This window comes from Cryptomeria japonica, chromosome 11 (assembly GCF_030272615.1).
Source record: "Cryptomeria japonica chromosome 11, Sugi_1.0, whole genome shotgun sequence".
NCBI classification, from domain to species: Eukaryota; Viridiplantae; Streptophyta; class Pinopsida; order Cupressales; family Cupressaceae; genus Cryptomeria; species Cryptomeria japonica.
In genome coordinates, this window is record NC_081415.1 from 70,565,519 (window position 1) to 70,584,249 (window position 18,731).

Genomic DNA, 18,731 nt, shown 5'->3' on the forward strand with positions numbered 1-18,731 from the left:
AGACAAGTTGTCCAATATCTAGATGTATCTAAGACCTCTATATAATGAGGTAGTTGTAATTCATTCTCTATCAGTTAGTTTGATCCATGGTCAATTGATCAAGAATAGATCATGTAATCTCTTGAACTGTGAGATGTACAGGATCTCAAATAATTGAATTGGTCATTTCAGTCATTTCAAATACTTCTTGCTTTACAAGAAATCACCAATCTTGATCGATATGTGTAGTAGTACTGTATGTGATATTTTTGTATAGGGAGGAAATGGGAAGTGTCTTTGTTATGATAATTAAGTTGTTTCATTTATATTTTAATTGTATTTTTGTACATTGCACTGTCAAGAATGTTTGGATCTTGGAAGTAAATAAAATATCAGGTCATGTAAATTTGAGGGTGCAAAATATTTGATCCACCATTTGTTCTAGCTACTACCTGATTATCAATAGGGTTGAGGTTACCACCTTTTACTCTTTGTGATGACCCTCATGAACCAAGTACAAGTCAATGTAGAGAAGTAGTTTCTATTCACATATTCAATAGATGAAATGATGATAGAATGATGAAGACCCTACTTCTATCCCAAGATCTCTGGGAACTAGTGGAAGGTGGATACTGAGAACCTGCTGATCAAAATACATTAAATACATGGACACCACAATAGAAAATCAGCTAAAAGAAGATAGAAATAAGGATAATAAAGCTCTTTTCACCATTCAATCTCCCTTGGATGTTTCAATATTCCCTTTAATTGCAAGTATGGCAAAATCAAAGGATGCATGAGAGGCTCTACAAGCTGCATACCAAGGTACAGATAAAACCAAATTGGTAAGACTTCAAATGTTTCGAAGAGAATTTGAAAATTTGAGGATGAAGGAATCTGAGTCCATTCATGAATTTATTACTAGGACTCAAGGTATTATGAATCAACTTAGCACTCAAGGTGAACTAATATCAAACCAAAAAATTGTAGAATTTTTTTTGAGGTGTCTTCCTCCAAAATTTGACCCAGTAGTAATTGCTATTGAAGAAAGTAAAGACATCTATATAATGAGGAAATTGTAATTCATTCTCTATCAGTTAGTTCGATCCTTGGTCATTTGATCAAGAAGTTCATGTAATCTCTTGAATCAATAGAATAATTTATTTGTGTTCCAATTTTATATTTCTTTCAGACAATCATCTCCCGACATGGCTCCCATACCATGTCCCTAATCATGAGCTGGTGGATAGTGACCCTCCAGTATATGAGGTCATTAATTATAAGGCTTAGTTAGTGAATGGTCTAGATAGCCTATAGAGAGGAGTTATTCATGTTGGCAACATTCATGCAAGCTAAATTGGCTTCTCCGATTTTTTATTTTAAGGTTTCTTGGGAATGCCAAATTTATTCCAACTTAGCCTTCATTCTAGTCATTCCCATCTTAGCATCCAGGTCATCAATTCTCCCTTTCATCTTATCCTAGTTGTCCACAAGGCCAACCAAAATCATTGGTCACCTTTCGGAGTCTGTCCTCATCCGCATCCTCAACCCAAGTATTAGCTTTAACTTCAACTTCTGCAACCACCTCCAACTTTTTAATCTTCCTAATAGCAAATATTCACTTGCCCGAAAAGCCATTTGAGTAGGCCATCTTTCCTTTGCATGTCATCATGAATATTCTTCACAAGCTTGGTGAGGATAGTGATAGAGTCTGGGGTCTTAGTGTTAATAGAAGGTGGTGTTTGTCAAAGGGGAAGGAGGGTTAGCATCTTCAGTAGTACTCTTGGTAGGGGACCAATTAGAGCCCGTGGTTTTAGAGGAGTTCGATTCCTCAGAGGAAATGGAGGAAGACTTCGAAAAATCAACAATTTCCACCTCCATTTGTTCCTTAATCTGGGGTTCCTCAACAATGTCTTTTTTAGAGGCAATAATGGTCCTGAACTTGGCCATGCAAGAAGGATTTTTTAATCAGCATGACCAGTCTAGCTAACTTATCTACCACCTTATTTCCCTCACATCGCACGTAGCACAATATAACTTCATCAAATGTAAGGCAGAGGGTCAACACTTGTCGATGAGAGGAGCAACAATCTAGTTTGGCCTATCCTCTTCATTCAACATCATAATGGTTTTTTGAGAGTCACCTTCCACAATGAGTTTAGAAATACCCATCTCTCTTGCCATGTCAAATCCATGAAACACGATAGCCACTTCATGATGCTAGAGGTTTAGAAACCTAGGTTGGCTACATATGTGAGGATTAGATTACCATGTGTATCCTTGATGACACCACCCACTGCCGCCTAACCTGGGTTACCACAGGATGACCCGTCAAAGTTCAAGTTTATCCATCTAGTGTCGGGGGGTCCATTTAATAGCATTTCTGAAGCCAACCTAGAGGGGCCGAGAGTTCAGAAAGGGTAGGTTTCATTTCTAGGAGCTAGCAATCGCTCAATCCAAATGAATTGGAGGTGAGAATAGGTCTATTTCACAAAACAACTTAAATTTTCTTTGACATTTGAAATAATTCTATTGGATAGATCCTCCCAGCCATACTTTTTCCTCTAAAAATTCTATTATTTCACTCCTTCCACAAACACCAACTAGTTTGAAAGAAAGATTGTTTCCAAAGATTGAGAGATAGGGGTGCTTAGAGGGAAAGCCACCCAAGAGAGTATCCTTGGCCAGAGAGTTCCAAACCCATTCAAAAGAAAACATACCAATGATTTTTTTTCTGACATTTCAAGAGTAAGGACAATGAAACAAGAGATGATCAATGCATTCTAACTCATTTTAGTAGAGAACACATCTATTGGCTAAATGAAAGCCCCTCTTCATAAGATTATCCAAAGTAAGGATTCTACCATGACAAATAATCCACCAAAAGAAACAGATCTTTGGCAGAGTAGACATCCTCTAGATAAAGTCCCACTTAAAAGTGGGAACCAAGCAAGAATTGGTGAGCTTAAAGCTAGATTTCACCAAAAAGTTACCATCCCTCAAGGTAGCCCAAATCAAGATATCATCTTCCTCTCTTATATAAAATTTGGCAGTGCTTAGTATTCCAAGGAGCTCAATCACAATAGGTTTGAGGGGTTGAGGGAATTCAGTAGCTTTACATTTCCATTCCAAGGGGTGAATAGAGGACCCAATAATCATAAAGGTGGGTCCCAAGTCTGGCAGAGAGCTCTACTTCAACAATAGAGCGAATAGGGTGGAACTTGAGAGGGGTGGGGGAGATCTAGGGATCTTTCCAAAAGTGAATGATTAGACCATTCCCAGGTTGCCAAATCAAACCTTTAGAGAGAAATTATTGAGTCTTGAGAAAATTATTCTAGATATGAGACCCTCTATTCATAACATTCAAATCCAAGAAAGATAGTTCTCTCCCATTTAAATAATTACTAGCCATGATCAAAACCACTTGGCAACCTCAAACAGAAGTATTCAACCAATATTAACCAAAAGTGCTTCATTAAGTAGCCTTGAGCCTCTGATACTCAGACTGGTAGCATATTTAGTATAGAAGACTTTCTGCCAATCAACAAGGGAAATTTTATTACGTTGTTCCACACCAGCCCAAAGGAAGCATCTTTGAATTTGAACAAATTATTTTGCCCAAAAAATCAAAATATGGAAAAGGGAGAGTAGATAAATGAAAGTACTTTTCAAGGAGGCTTTTAAGAGTTGAAGCTTACCAACACAACTTAGAATAGAACCTTTTCACCCAGCTAATTTCCCCTGAATTATCTCAAGAAAGCCCGAAAATGGATTTTCCACCTTCCTATCACTGAGAGGAAGACCCAAATAAGAAGATTGGACACAAGCAATCTTGCAATTAAGGATATTTTCAATTATATTCTAGATGGCCTGATTGGAGTTCATAAAGTAGAGAGTGCTTTTGTCCAAATTGAGTTTTTGATCAGAAGCAAAGGTATAGTCTAAGAGAATGATCCTCCAGTATTTAGCTTCAACAATGGAAACCTCACTAAGGAGAAGGGTATCATCCACAAATTGTTGATGGGGGATAACAAAGAGACCCAAGGATGGTTTAACCCTTTTAATGACACCATTTTGAAGAGAAAGAATTAAATTCCTCTCCAAAACCTTCGCCATGAGGATGAAAAAGTAGGGTGAGAGGGGATCTCCCTATTGCAAGCCACCAATAGAATTAAAGGAACCATGGGGGAAACAATTGACAAGGACCGAGAATATTGGAGTTTTAACACAAGCCTGAATAGTCTGAAGGATCTTGCCATCAAAACCAAATTTCCTCAAGACCAAAGAAAGAAAGGGTCAAGAAACCATATCATAAGCTTTAAAAATGTCCAGTTTAAGAATAATACCCTCTTTGTCATTATGATCTATAGAGTGCAACGTTTCATGAACTTCCAACATAGCATCAATGATTTGGTGCCCAGGAACAAAACCTTTCTAATTAGCATGGATCAGGGAATTGAGGAGAGGTTTGACTCTATTGACAACAAGTTTTGAGAAAATTTTGTACAAATTATTGCAGAGACTAATGGCCCTGAATTCAAACATTCTCTTAACCCCATATTTCTTAGGGATGAGAACACTAAATTTTTTATTAATTTCCTGGAGGATCTTGGTAGAGGAAAGAAATTCCCTAGCTGCCAAGATAATGTCAGGACCAACAATATCCCAAAAATCCTCAACAAAGATGGGCAGAAACCCATCCAGGTTGAGGGCTTTGAAGGGGCCAAAGGAGAAAACCACAACCTGAACCTCCTCTTTGGAGAAATTCCACTCCATGGACAAGGTGTCATTATGGTTTCTAATAGAGGGAATTCAATTGACCAATCTCGTAGAGGTCTCATCAACAACAAGATCCAAGGAAGGCCTAGGATTGAGTATAGAAGAGATGTGAGAGACAATAACCTGCCTAATATCCAATTCCCTAGTCATTGAGGTACCATAAAACCTCTAAAGCTCCTTAATACAGTTTTTATTTCTATCATGAATAGCAGATTGATGGATAAACTTCATATTTTTATCCTCCTCCTTGACCCATTAAATTCTAGACTGCTGCTTCCAATACAATTCATCCTTAATAGTTAAATTATGGAGATCACCCAAATAAGTCAAATGTATGCAAGAACAACTTGTCTCAACTGGATTTGATGGGTTTTAGGCTTTACATCCTCCATTTGTGTACCCGATTTGACAAAAAACCAATTTTGAAGCCTAAAACGGGCTACAAGGAATTAGCCCTCCTTTTGGGGTTTTGTGCTCACCCTGCTCCAACGATGGACTTCCAGACTGAAAGAATATCATTTATGGATACCCTTTTGGGAGTTCTTGAATATTTTCTAAGTTTTAAGGTCCATTAGGCCTTCTCCATGACTGTCCCAAAAATAGGTGCAAAAAGGAGGGTTTGGAAGGGTTTGGGTGGCAAACATGGACTAACAAGTTAAAGACCTTCAATATGAACCATACCAACTTGGTTCTACCATGTTACATGCTAGTTAAACCACAAAAAGACATTTTCACACCCTTCCAAGGTTAGGGAACAAGATTTACAAAAGTTGCTCATAAGGAGTATGCAACATTGACAACTTTTCCATTCTTGTTGTCTACAAACACATCAGTTACATGAGTACCCAAATACATTCAAATCATATGAATTCATCTATCATTAGAAACACAAAAGAATCACATTAGCCCTGCACAAAAGGCATTAGGCAATTACAAACAAAGAGTTGTTCACTGTCAAGGAAATTATGACTGCATTTTTGCCTTCTCACTATTTTTCACTTTAGACCTGCACTTAAATACACTGTCAAGATTCTTATTTGAAGGTTTGATTTGTGCTTTTTTTTTTAGCAATGCTCTGCCTTTGGATGCTTGATGTCTTTCATACCTGCCACTTGAAAGAGGAAAATTACAAAAACTAATCAACCAAGAATACAAAAATCAGTCATAAATGACTGTGATAGCCAGCTGGGCATTATAACCAGGCCTAAAGGATCATTAATTGATCTTTGGCAACCTCAAGACCTATGGGCAGGGTCAAAAACCATTCCTTGATCTTGTTTGCAAACAAATAGAGAGAGGTACAATTCTTTACAAACTCCAATGTATGGTGGAGAGTAAGCAAGTGAAAGGAAATTAACTCCAAAACAGTGACTCACTGTCTTTTACATCTTTTTCACAAACTAAAACTGAAATCATCCTCATTATGGCTTAGAAAGCCTCTTTGCCTTGACATACAACCTTAAACATCAAAGCAAGTCTGTCCATTTGATAAATGCATTTGCTATAGAAGAGCAAAGCATCAAATTTCTTCAAAGACCCTAGCCAAATAGCACACCTGCCTAGGGCTCCATGGCCACAAAAACTCTTGCACCTGCATTTTTGAAATAAAAGCATTTATTTACATATCTTACAAGTTGACCAACTGGTTCTTGGGAATCCATGAACATTTAGGGCTTCAAGAAGCCAAGTTGGTCAAGCATCCTTGCCAATTTCCTAGACAAGGCAGTGAAATAGTCAAAATGAAATAATTTTACTCAAAACTTAATGAAACTTGATGCCACCAAAAGGAAAAGCTTCAGGAAGCATAAGAGAACATGAATTTGCAAAAATAGTACGGACAAGTACATCAAGTGTATGGACTGCTGTTCACATGGAGTCAAAACATAGAGGAAAACAAGGTAAAATGAGTGCAAACTTTCAAAATGCTTAATAACTTTGAATGATCAACCCTTACAATGGTTCAAACAAGAGAATAAATACCTCTACATGTCAGTTATCCTCCTGTACGGACAGGTACATGTCCAAGAGCACTCAAATTTGACACTTTCATGTCCAAAATGACAACTTTTAATGCCTAGATGATGCAAGGTTGACCTCAAACATTACAAATCACCCAGAAACACTATTCACACCTAAAAACCAACAGCAAACATGTCTAAATACTTTCAAAACAAAAACACATTGAAAACTCACTTTTTCCCTCATTTTGCCAGGCAACTCCAAACTGGCAACTTTGAGCAAAATGATGAAAACGGGAAACCAAAACCACACAATGAGTTCAAAACTCATCCAAACAACCTATAACAACTTAAAAACATCTTGGACAAACTTTCCAACTCAAAACTAATGAAAATCAAACTTGCTATCAAACCTGTGATGAAATGAAGCTTGAAAAGAAGCTAGGTGCTCCTGCACCATCTCCCCACTCCACTTGGCCTTGGGAATTCTACACACTCAAGCACCTATTAGTTCATAATGATAGCATTTATAGCTAAAGCAACTTTAAAAACACTCGTTGTAACAAAATCACATATATCATCACCTACTATACATTTCATGGCAATCATTCATTACTTATCGTTTCTCACTAGGAGTAATAACTACCTAACACATAACTTTATCATAATTTTCAATAATAAAATTGGCCATGCATAACTCAATTAATCAAGATCATTAAGATAATTAACCACATGTGGACACATATAAGTATATTATCATCTAATTTATCATCGAGCGTACCATGCTCAAATTTGATATGTCATTAGTCCAACCACAATAGTCATAACCTTAAGTCCATAACAACATGATAGCATAATATATTATCAATGTCTCATAATGATGGCAATGATAGTCCTATTGTGAGTATACAAATGAAAATAAAAAAATGAAAATTTTGATATAAAAAATTATTTGATATATAGAAGGATAAATACAAATGTGTGCACTCTAAACCTATAGAACTTGATAATCTTAGATTGGGGTCCTTATAGTGGACCACTCTACCTTTGCATCATAGTTGTGCAGTAAGTCATGTTTATTGGTGCACTTATGTGGCATCACATAATCAGCTGTTTTTTAGATTTATTGAAATCTTTTTGAAAATAAGTATTAACTTTGTGCTCCACTAAAAGACAAAATGCCCAACTACCATTCCAATATTGGACCCGGTCCATTATAGACTCTTCTTCTCACCTACTTAAGAAGAAATAGACAAAGACTTGGACCCGGTCCACTATAGACTCTTCTTCTCACCTACTTAAGGAGAAATAGACAAAGACTATTACAATACATTAACCAAATTCCATAACTTTCCACTCAAAAATTAAATCCCTCGTAAATGTTTGTTGAAATCATGATTAAGCATGATTGTTGGCATTTTGCAATGATGATTTCTAAAGGATTTGGTTCCTCTAATATGGAAAGCAAGGTGTTGTGTTGTGTTGGATTACTTAACCTGGAGACTGACAGCCGACTACTGAGAGCAGCACCGTAGCTCTGTAAGCCTGACCGTTCGAGGTTGGTCTATCACAAAAAAACTTCTGGAAAAGCGGTGGCACGCATGGGAAACTTCCATCCTGCAATGTTGTGTCTCCTCCTCCTCTTCTTCGTCGGTTTTGCGGGGAGTGTTAATTTTAATTTTCCTCCCCAAACGGATATCAGATTTTACAGGGATGCCAGCTTTCAGCGGATCCCTCAGGATGCCATTATGCTCACCAGAAACATCACTAACCTTCATCCAGAAAGCTACGGCTGTGCGGCTTACGACAAACCAATTCCCATCTGGAACAATGTTTCAAATGCTGTCGCCAATTTCACTACACATTTTCAGTTCGTCATTGGCAAAGCGAATAATAATAGTTCACCAGGCAGTGGTCTTGCTGTTTTCATGGCGCCCTTCGACTTTCAACCGCCCTCGGCATCATCGGGCTGGTGGCTTGGCCTTTTCAATGGCAGCACAGATAAAGCGCCATCTAATCAGATAGTTGCTGTAGAGTTTGACACGTTCAAGGACCATTTCGATGAGGACGACAACCATATTGGAATTGATATCAATAGCATTGTTTCCGTCGACAAAATTCCATTGAGCAAAAATTCTGAAAATCAGAGTCTCAAGAACGGCTTATATTGGGATGCGTGGGTGGAATACAATGGCGGAACGAATTGGCTTGAGGTATTTCTCTTATCTAACCCTTCTGGCAATAGCAACAATATCTCCAAACCAGAAACCCCAATTTTGGGTTTCAACATAAATCTGCGCGAGATTCTTCCGGAGAATGTCAGGGTGGGGTTTTCCTCTTCCACCCGCTCATCGCAGCTTCCAACCTCTGAGAGTCACATAGTCTACACTTGGAATTTTACTTCTTCCGAAATTCCCAGCTCAAGCCCAGTGCAAGACATTCCCAGTTCAAAAACGGGGCAAAACATTTCCAGTTTAAGTAGAACAAATGCCATTTTTATAGCTCTCTCTGTCTGCTTACTTGCCGTCTGCGGATTTTTATTCGTTTTGTGGTACTATTATTTCAAAACCAGGCAAAACAGGTGCCCTCGGGGAAGATATGTGGAATTGGAGGAACAGTTTGCTCAGCGTCCCCGCAGCTTCTCCTATGCTGACCTCAGCACTGCCACTCATAGTTTCAGTGAAAACCTAAAGCTAGGAGAAGGCGGCTTCGGAGGCGTCTACAGAGGCATTTTGCCCGGCACAAATGAGGTTGTGGCAGTGAAAAGAATATCCCATGGATCTAGACAGGGCAAAAGGGAATATGTTTCAGAGGTCACTATCATCAGCAGGCTGAGACACCGTAACCTGATCCAGCTCTTGGGATGGTGCCATGAAAGCAGCGAGTTGCTCCTGGTTTATGAGTTCCTGCCAAACGGAAGCCTGGACAAGCACTTATTCGATGAGGAGAAGGAGCCTTTGGATTGGGACCAACGGTACAGAATTTCTTGTGACATAGCCTCTGCTCTTGTGTACCTTCACGACGAGTTGGACAATTGTATTGTGCACAGAGATGTGAAGACCAGCAACGTGATATTGGATTCTAGTCTCAATGCCAAGCTGGGAGATTTTGGTCTGGCCAGAATAGTGAAACACGATGGCCCTGCTTCTCACACAACATCACCTGGAGGAACTTTGGGGTATTTAGCGCCAGAATGTGCAGTGGCAGGAAAGACAAGTCCAGAATCGGATGTTTTCAGCTTTGGTGTCGTGGCTCTGGAAATTGCCTGCGGAAGGCGGCCTGTTGACTTGAGGTTATCTGAACACAATTGCAGAGTGGTAGAATGGGTTTGGGATTTGTATAAACAGGGAAAGCTTCTGGATGCGGCTGATAAAAGGCTCGGTGGAAACTTCAATGAAGAAGAAATGCAGAGGCTCATGGTCGTTGGATTGTTGTGCTGTCAGCAGGAACCGAAAGCAAGACCGGAAATGAGATATGTGATGAAAATTTTAAGATTCGATGTTGAATTGCCCTCTGTCCCTTTAAGTTTGTACGACACAAGTAAAACTTTCTCTCCTCCATTGGACCCTGTGAGTATTGGTGCTGCGTCGGTATCATCCAGCTCCAATTGAAATACGTCCAGGTCCTTATGATCAATGCATTGAATTGTTTGCAAAATCGATGCTAGTCTTCAGTTTGTTTTCTTAGTAACTTTTATTTTGTCCATGGAATGGGACAGTTATGACTAAATAAAGATTTATCGCTAATTTTAGGTAACAGACTTTGTTTCGTCGTTCATCTCCCAGTTTGAAATAGCTGTGCAATGCATGATTGTTGCTATGAATTGAGGCTGCAACCTCTATTAAATACTGCTTAATTATGATGTTTGATATGTGATCTGCAAAATGTAATCCATCAGAGAAGTTGATTGAATGGAGAGGTTCTTGTCTGAAATCAAATTGTATTTTCTGTATGTTAGTTACCTTGTTTTCAGAATTCATATTGAATTTGCGTCTGCTGTAGAAGCTTGTGATTATATTCTTTGAGTTTTCAAATTTACAATTGGGGTCAGAACAGAGTAGAAAGGATCCACGGAAGAGTTAAAAATTTGTAGGAAAAATCAAATAAATCGTGCGTGTGCAATTTGAAGGTAAGCAAACTTCAAGATTTGCCAAAGATTGCCATTATTAAAAGAAATGCAGATTGCCAAGAACAATATATACCAAGTAAAGCAAAATCAAGGGTTTGTTACAACGTTGTTGCCGCCGACGGTCAGAAAGAAATATAGTCTGGTTGATTTGCATAACAAAGAGGAGATTGCTGGTGTTGTTATGCGGAACACACATACACATCAGGCTGCTGCATATTTTTTTAATCCCTGCCACCAAAGGATATAGGAGGAGTAATCAGCGTGAAGAGAGTAACTGCCGACCCTAAGAAAGAGCTCTAAAAAGGCATGATGTAATGGAGTTTCTCAGATTGAATGAATAAAGATTTTTATATGTTAGAAAAGCATTCTCTGTTTCCTTTGTTTTCTGTAGCTGCTTGTGTTTATTCTCTATGTTTCAAATTCCACAGTTTTAGGTCTGTCTTAAGACTTTCAGCCCATTCAGAAGGAGTCAAGGTTAATCACCCGTGCTGCTTGATATTTGCTTTTTATAGATCTGAAAGCAAAATTTATAGTTTTAAGGATAGATATTATCAATGGAATGGGATCTGTAGAAGCCCATGGGTGAGGATCTTGTTTATAATGTATTTTCTTCTTGCATGGAGGTGACCTAAAGTTCACGATTTGCATTATGCCACTATTCTCTTATACAACGTTTATGTTTCTTTGCTTTGTGGTCATGTCCGTGAAAGGGTGTTCATTTTTGGTGGGTGCTTTTGACCCCTTTATCACATGGAAAAGAAGTTACTATTTAGACAATTATATGAAGTGCTTAGATTGCGTTCATGGATTTAGTCCTTGGTTATATGAAAGCACTAGATGATTGTCCAATGCTTTTTTTGGTGGGTTGTAAAGCTAGTATGTTTTATAGTTTATAATATTTTGGACAAGTTATTTCATGCACTAGAAGATTGATGAGCTCCTCCATATCCTCAAAATGAACAACATCGATTTTCCTAATGCCTACAAGAAGGAGGATTCATCACCTTCCACTTCCTCACAATCAAAGGGGAAAGTACAAGCATTTATGGTAACAAAAAGTGGGAAGACTCACTCTTTTGGGACAAGAAATGAACAATCTCTTTTTTCTACTTCAAGTCATGATTCAGGGAGATGGCTTCTAGATTCAGGGGCTTCTCATCATATAGCATCTTTGTAGTCTACATTTTCTACATTTGAGCCTTGCACCATTCCGTAGATTTTGATGGGAAATCATACATATATGGATGTGATTGGGAAAGTATCTATTGCCATTAGGGATAACTCCTTCAATGATGTGTTGTGTGTACCCCATTTGACAAACAATCTTCTTTCCATCTATCAAATCACACATGGGGCAACAAAGACAAATGTGGAGTTCGCACCTTAGTCAGTTATCATTAGAGACTTGGAGAGTAGAGCTATCATTGAGACTGGGGATGTGGATCATGCATCTCGGTTATACTCCTTTTCAGATTTTGTTCCTATTGATGAGGATGATTTTACATATGATGATCACACTTCTTGTGATGGTTCAAATTTTGAGGAGAACTTTGGGTACTTGAACTTGGGGATTCTCAAATGTGACCCCATTCTCTTCCTATTGATATCACAACACCTATTACACCCGATGATGCAGATAGTGTGACTGTTTTTCCTTCTTGTGATTCAGTGCAGTAGGTCTTATCTTATGTTTATCATAGTTTTCCTATAATTTCATGATTGTGGCCTCATTGAACATAACGATGTTTGCTACCAATGATGCACCTTATGGAGTAGGGCTATCTCACACCCTCTTTATAATTATATCTCCTCTTAGATCCTCAACACTAGGAACAATATTTGGCTTGTTACTATTTGGGGCTAAGGCCCAAATTGACAATGTTTCAAAACTAGGGCTAAACCTTGAACCTCAAAAAGCATTCTATGCTTGCTCCTCACCACTATATACTTCTTTATTCTACTTCCAAATAGTATCAAAAGACAATGCAATAGTAATATCTTAATTGGAAAGCAACAATAATCCACTCTCTTAGGTCCCATTGTTCTTTATGAGTGATATTATCAGCCTTGAAATTAATTTGTGGCAATATCTATTTTGTCACCTCTTGCTAATGAGAAGGGTACACTTTATTTCTTTCATAAAAAAAACCCTTTTTTGATCTTCATGTCTTTTGACCCTCATCACAAAATATCTAAACTCTTGGGTCTTTATTAAATCATCATTAGCCAAAAATTTATAATAGGCCATAGGTCTGATATCATTTGTGTTATTTTTGGTAACCTTAAGGTTTCAATATCTCTCACTTGTATGAAAAATTGGCACAATTACTCTTGAATATCAAGATTCAGTCTTCGAAGTCTCTTGTCCTAAAACCTCTTCTGCTACATCCTCCACATCAATGAACTCAATGGTTTTCCCTTTCTCCTTAGGATCAATGATCTTGTAAAGATTGCTCCTAAAGGTGCTCACTTTGAGTTCTAACATATGGTTTAATTGGAACGCTAGGATCTCTTTTAAGAATATATCTCTTTTCTTTAAGGGCAAGAAATAGGTCAACATGAGCCAACATATTATAAATTTTGATACACTTCTTATGATTTTATGATATCAATTTTTTGTACCTCTACATTAATTTTAGTAGTTCTTCTACATGGTTTAACCTATTTTTAGAAAAGAAAGTAAGGACAAATTTGTGTCTATAGAATCAACCCTGTATAAAGAAAGAGGAATATTTTGATTCGAAGTTGAATATTAGTTAATATCATTTTTTTTAATTGTAGATCCCAAGGTATTTTATATTTTAGTACATTCACTTGAAACTTTCCTTCAATAATTCAACATAGCACCATTGGGTATGTGCATAAATTTGAGTCCAACTTTGGGGGAAATGCACGCATTGGAAAGTGTACTGCTAGGAATGAGGCCTTGTTATGCTTCGGGGACCAGATACAATAATAAAAAATGGGGCCTCGTTGTTAATGGGCCCCAGACCATAACGAGGCCCTGTTTAGAAACATAACCTCCCTTAACCTCATAGCCTTCCAACCTCCCTTAACCTCTTTGTTCTATAAGTCTCCCAAATGAACTTAGTAAAAATCAATCCCAAAATATTTATATTCTTTCATTATTTCAATCTAATTTTTATAATGTAACTTGCCACTCAGAAAAAAAATTCTGGCCTCTTTTACAATGGTGTTTCTCACTTTTCCACTATCACAGAATGAAAACTCGTACCCAAAAAGAAGTGGGCTTGCTTACAATTTACGCAATTTGGGGCGCTAGCTGTAAGACGTCTTTATTTTGCACGGATTTTTCCCATCGGCAATGGGCACTAGCTATGAGGCCCTTTAAACAACACCCCATAGCCTAGGCCCTACTGCCGTAAGCCTTACACTTTGCCAGTGCTGCTCGTATACGGTGTACCAGCAAGTGCCTCGGCAATGAATGACCATGCGGGTTCCTTCATTTTCATCATTAAAAGACATACCTAATATGTCGAAAGCTAAAGTTTGAAAATGAAAACTCGTACAGAAAATAAAGTGGTCTTACTTACATTTTACGCAATTTCGCACAGATATCTCTCACATGGATGACGTTGATCATTTCAGCATTTTCATCATAAACACAGTCAAATTATGCAACAAAAAAGAAAAAGAAAAAAAAAACAGCACTTTCCTGGATACCCGCTATTTGAGCCAGCAATAAAATTGAGTATGTGGACTCAAATTGAAACGTCACGATGAAGAAAGACACGAGGATTTTTCGAAGAAGGATATGCTTAATAATTCTTCTCATCTTTTGACCAAAAATCATTTAAAGGGGGAGGAGCCGCGTACAGAAAATTTTCCGGACATTTAAAGAGAGAAAATGAAGTGGCCTTCCTTACAATTTACGACAATTTTACATAGACATCTCTCACATCCGTGATGTTGATCATTTCAGCAATTCCATCACCTTTCTTGAATTCTTCGGTACATTTAGGGTCGACTCTACGTCTCATTGTCAAGAGAAGCCATGAAATCGAATATCAATTCACATGTAAATTTCGAAAGAGTTCATGCATTGAGTGGTTATATTGTCGTGTAAGGCAAACCAACATCCTAGTCGGCTTTGATTTGTTATAAAGTTCATTAAACTAATTACTTAATTAAGGGAGAGATCTTGTAATTGAGCTTTTTTTAATTATTGTGATAGCAGTTGTTGATTTAATACTTATATTTGTTGATTTAATATTCAATTTTTTTACAACATTGCATCAATAATTGAAACTTTAATACCCATGATTAAATGAAACGTACCCTTAATTGTAAAAAGCTACCAATCATGTGATACCACATCAATTGCATAAGTATAAGGGCCGCTTATGCACGACTATTGGTTTCACCTTTTTTTGAGTTGTTTTGGATACCTTGACGAAAAGCATGCTGATGCGGCATCATATATGATGATGTGGCCCTGACATCTTAGTTATGAGTAGGGGACTTGTCAAGTAAGATGTTGTAAAATTGAGAGTGATTTGAATTTTTCACGTAGAATTTTGAAAAGTATGAAGTTAGGGTGTTCAACTATGTGTCTTCTCCCCTAGCATGTATATATTAAATATAATATTTTCCTATTATCATGAGAAGCCTTAAAAGGAAATATCAACTCGCATGCAAATATCGAAAGAGGTCATGCATTGTGTGGTAGAATGAAACAACCTTTAAAACCACTTTCTACTAAGATTGGTAATTAAATGCATTCAATGATATGCGGTAAGGATAAATTTTATCTACAACTCTCTTTAACAATGACAAAATGATCAAGAGGGAAATTTTGTAAAATCGGTGATTGTTTGATTAAAATCATAAGTATAATTAGCACTTGTATTTAAAGAGGTTTAATGCTCATGCCAATAATAAATTATATGCTAAATGAAAGATCGTTTACATAAAAAATGTAGAATACTAATTTTAAATCAGCTATATGCAATATAAGTAAATATAAATCATAAATTAAAATAGCAATTAGAAAATGTAAAATTTAATTGTTATATAATTTTAAATATATTAATATATTTTCAACAGTTAATCTATATATTCAATTTAAAAAAATATTTTCATGGTAGATTTTTCTCTTATAAAAAATATTTAAAATAAATAAAATAAAAAACTCTATAAATGTATAAAAAACTAGAAATTAGCATTATATTTAAAAGAAATTTATAATAGAATCTATCTAATTACAATTTTTTTAAAAGATAATATAATCTGAATAACACTACTAAATCTATTTTAGATTAAATAATAATTCCACTAATTAATGCTTGCAATAATTAACATGAGCTTGACATCTATATATTGCCAACATTTAGACATGGTGAAGTAGCCTAAATAAAATGAGTTTCTTTTTTAAGATTTTACATATCTTAAGTGTCATTGCAATTGCAATTGAAAGGAAATAAAATCTATAATATTTAATTATAAGAAACATATAATTTATGATATTACTATCAGGGTTCAATTGTGTAGTTTTTGAGTCAACGAGTTTAACTCAAAAACTACACAGTTAAAACATGATAATAGCATTGCAAAACTTATGTCAAAGTTAAGTAATTCTTGTAATCTTACATTATTTTAGATATATTAAATACTAAATTTTCACTTGTTTCTTATGATAGTAAAATATTATTAAAAAATACTTATTCATTTTATCCATGATCATGGGCCATAAATTCTTCTAGTAATTTTATCCTTGCAACACGGCTCTATGCTACAAGCAATTAAATTCACTCTCTTATTTTGTGCTATAATGCTAGCCAACAATTATATTTCTACATACCCTTACACGTACAAGAATATGTATGTATGTATGCACGCGCGCACACACACACACACACACATCTATATGTATATGTATATGTATATATGTATGCATGCATGTATGTATGTATGTATGTATGTTAGTGCAATTAAGATAATCACTTAATTAATTTACTAATTAGGTCCTATATTACTTTATTCACTTAAGCTAAACTTACAAGTTCTTTTATCTGTAATTAGATTGAGCTATATATTGAACCTATTGTCTCATTCATTATGATGTTAACACTTGTTAAAATATTTTTTTAATCTTTCTCTAGGGTTTAGTCTACGGTTACATGAACATGGAATTTTCATATGATTCATTCATTCATTTTATGATGAATCTTTTGTGTATCAATACAATTTCTAGGTTATTAAGAAAATCTATCTTGATCTCCATTTGTGATAGGTTTTTTGCATGCAAGTGGTTCATGAGTTTTTGGGGTTGAACACATAATTCCAACATGGTATTAGAGATCCATATCTGCTAGGTTCTTGTTCAAATTTTGAGGCATCTAATATTAAGAGAAATTTTGGTGTACTTTAGGTTAAATTTAGCCTCACCATTGTGTTCACAATGCCCAAAACATAACTATTGACTATTAGTTTTCCAAAATCCAAGAAGTTTAAAAAAATTTGGAGGCAATATCTTTGCATAGAAATTTGTGCAATCTTGTTGCAAATTTTTCAATCTATTTGCATAGGTACAATGATTTTTTTGTAACTAGATTTTTTTATTTGTTTCTCTAACTCAATTTTTCTCTAGTTTTTAGCCTTTCGCTTTCTTAGAAAATATAAAAATAGGGCCCCAAAAGATTTTAAAATAAAAAATAATCATTGATTTTTTATTCATTTTTCTTGAAAACTAGCTATTTTAAAAAAATCTCATGTTTCTATTTGTAAAAGAAATTAAAAAATATCAAAGAGGCCCAGGCAATAAGGATTTTATTTTTCATAAAAAAGAAACATTATAAGGGTATGTGTAGGATCATGGTGGACCAAACAAACCCTTAAGTAGAAATGAAAATCAGAAAAACAGAGTTATGCAACTTGATGTAAAAAATTGATTAAGTGACCAACATTATTTCAAGAATATGTAATAATACAATCTATAACAAATTGAATGTAATTTATAAGCTACTAGTTGTTTTCTGAAAAAATAAAAATCTATTTGACAAAAATTTGAAATTTCAATGTAGTAGTACTAAAATTTCAAGAAAAAAAAAGAAGTAGGTGTTTGTCTGACCACCCTAACCACATTCAAATCATAATACTTTTTAATAAGATTTTAGACATAAGTAAGATAATCATGTTTAAATGTGACATATATTTTTTTTGAAATAAATAATTAATTACGATTTTTTTACTGCGACTTTTTAAAAATATAAAAAACTCGTATGCCTGACCACCATAACTTGGTCAAAACTTCATGAAATTCATTTTTTTTCTTAATCCTATAGTATACAAATCATAGAATGTGACACATATTTTGGATTCAAAAAATGTGATAGCATTTGAAAGTTATAGATATTTTTCAATCAGCCTATCAATCAAGACTTTAGTCAAAATATTGCCATTTTTGGCCCCTCGTGATCCTACACATACGCATAAAAATCTATTAATTTTGATTCAATAATTCTCATGCATGGTATGCCCATCTTAAAAGGATATGGCCAACCTAAAAACATTCCTTCAACCTACAAGCATGTAGCCTCATGTGCCCCTTTCAGCCTTACAACCACCTGACTTGACCATTCTTTCCTTATACACTCACATGCCTTTGACCTTTCTCATGCACTTTTTGATTTTTGACAATATTCTTTTTTTCTTATAAGATTCTAGTATTTGTTTTAGGAAAAGACATATTTCGCTACAATAGTTGACTTTTTAAGTGCCTAAAATATTTTGGGAATATTTGTTGATGACATCAGTAGATAACAAGTAGCACCTAGTCTACTTCTTCATGTCTAAAAGATTATTTCTTTGTTTTGGCTACAACGTTTTCACATGATTTTAAATTTGGGAAAACATGATATCATAGG

At 35.7% G+C, this 18,731-nt stretch overlaps 1 protein-coding gene across 2 annotated transcripts; it reads left to right on the forward strand.

The window, feature by feature from the left end:
• The first annotated feature begins 8,106 nt into the window (after nt 1-8,106).
• Nucleotides 8,107-10,629, forward strand: LOC131051854 (L-type lectin-domain containing receptor kinase VIII.1). 2 transcript variants are annotated; one of them, XM_057986456.2, is made up of 2 exons: nt 8,796-8,929; nt 9,289-10,629. In XM_057986456.2, the coding sequence occupies exons 1-2, from the start codon at nt 8,889-8,891 to the stop codon at nt 10,325-10,327; spliced, it is 1,080 nt and encodes a 359-aa protein (XP_057842439.2). In that variant the 5' UTR covers nt 8,796-8,888; the 3' UTR covers nt 10,328-10,629. The 2 variants fall into 2 exon arrangements, with proteins under 2 accessions (XP_059070297.1, XP_057842439.2); XM_059214314.1 differs by having other exon boundaries at nt 8,107-10,629.
• Nucleotides 10,630-18,731: the final 8,102 nt, after the last annotated feature.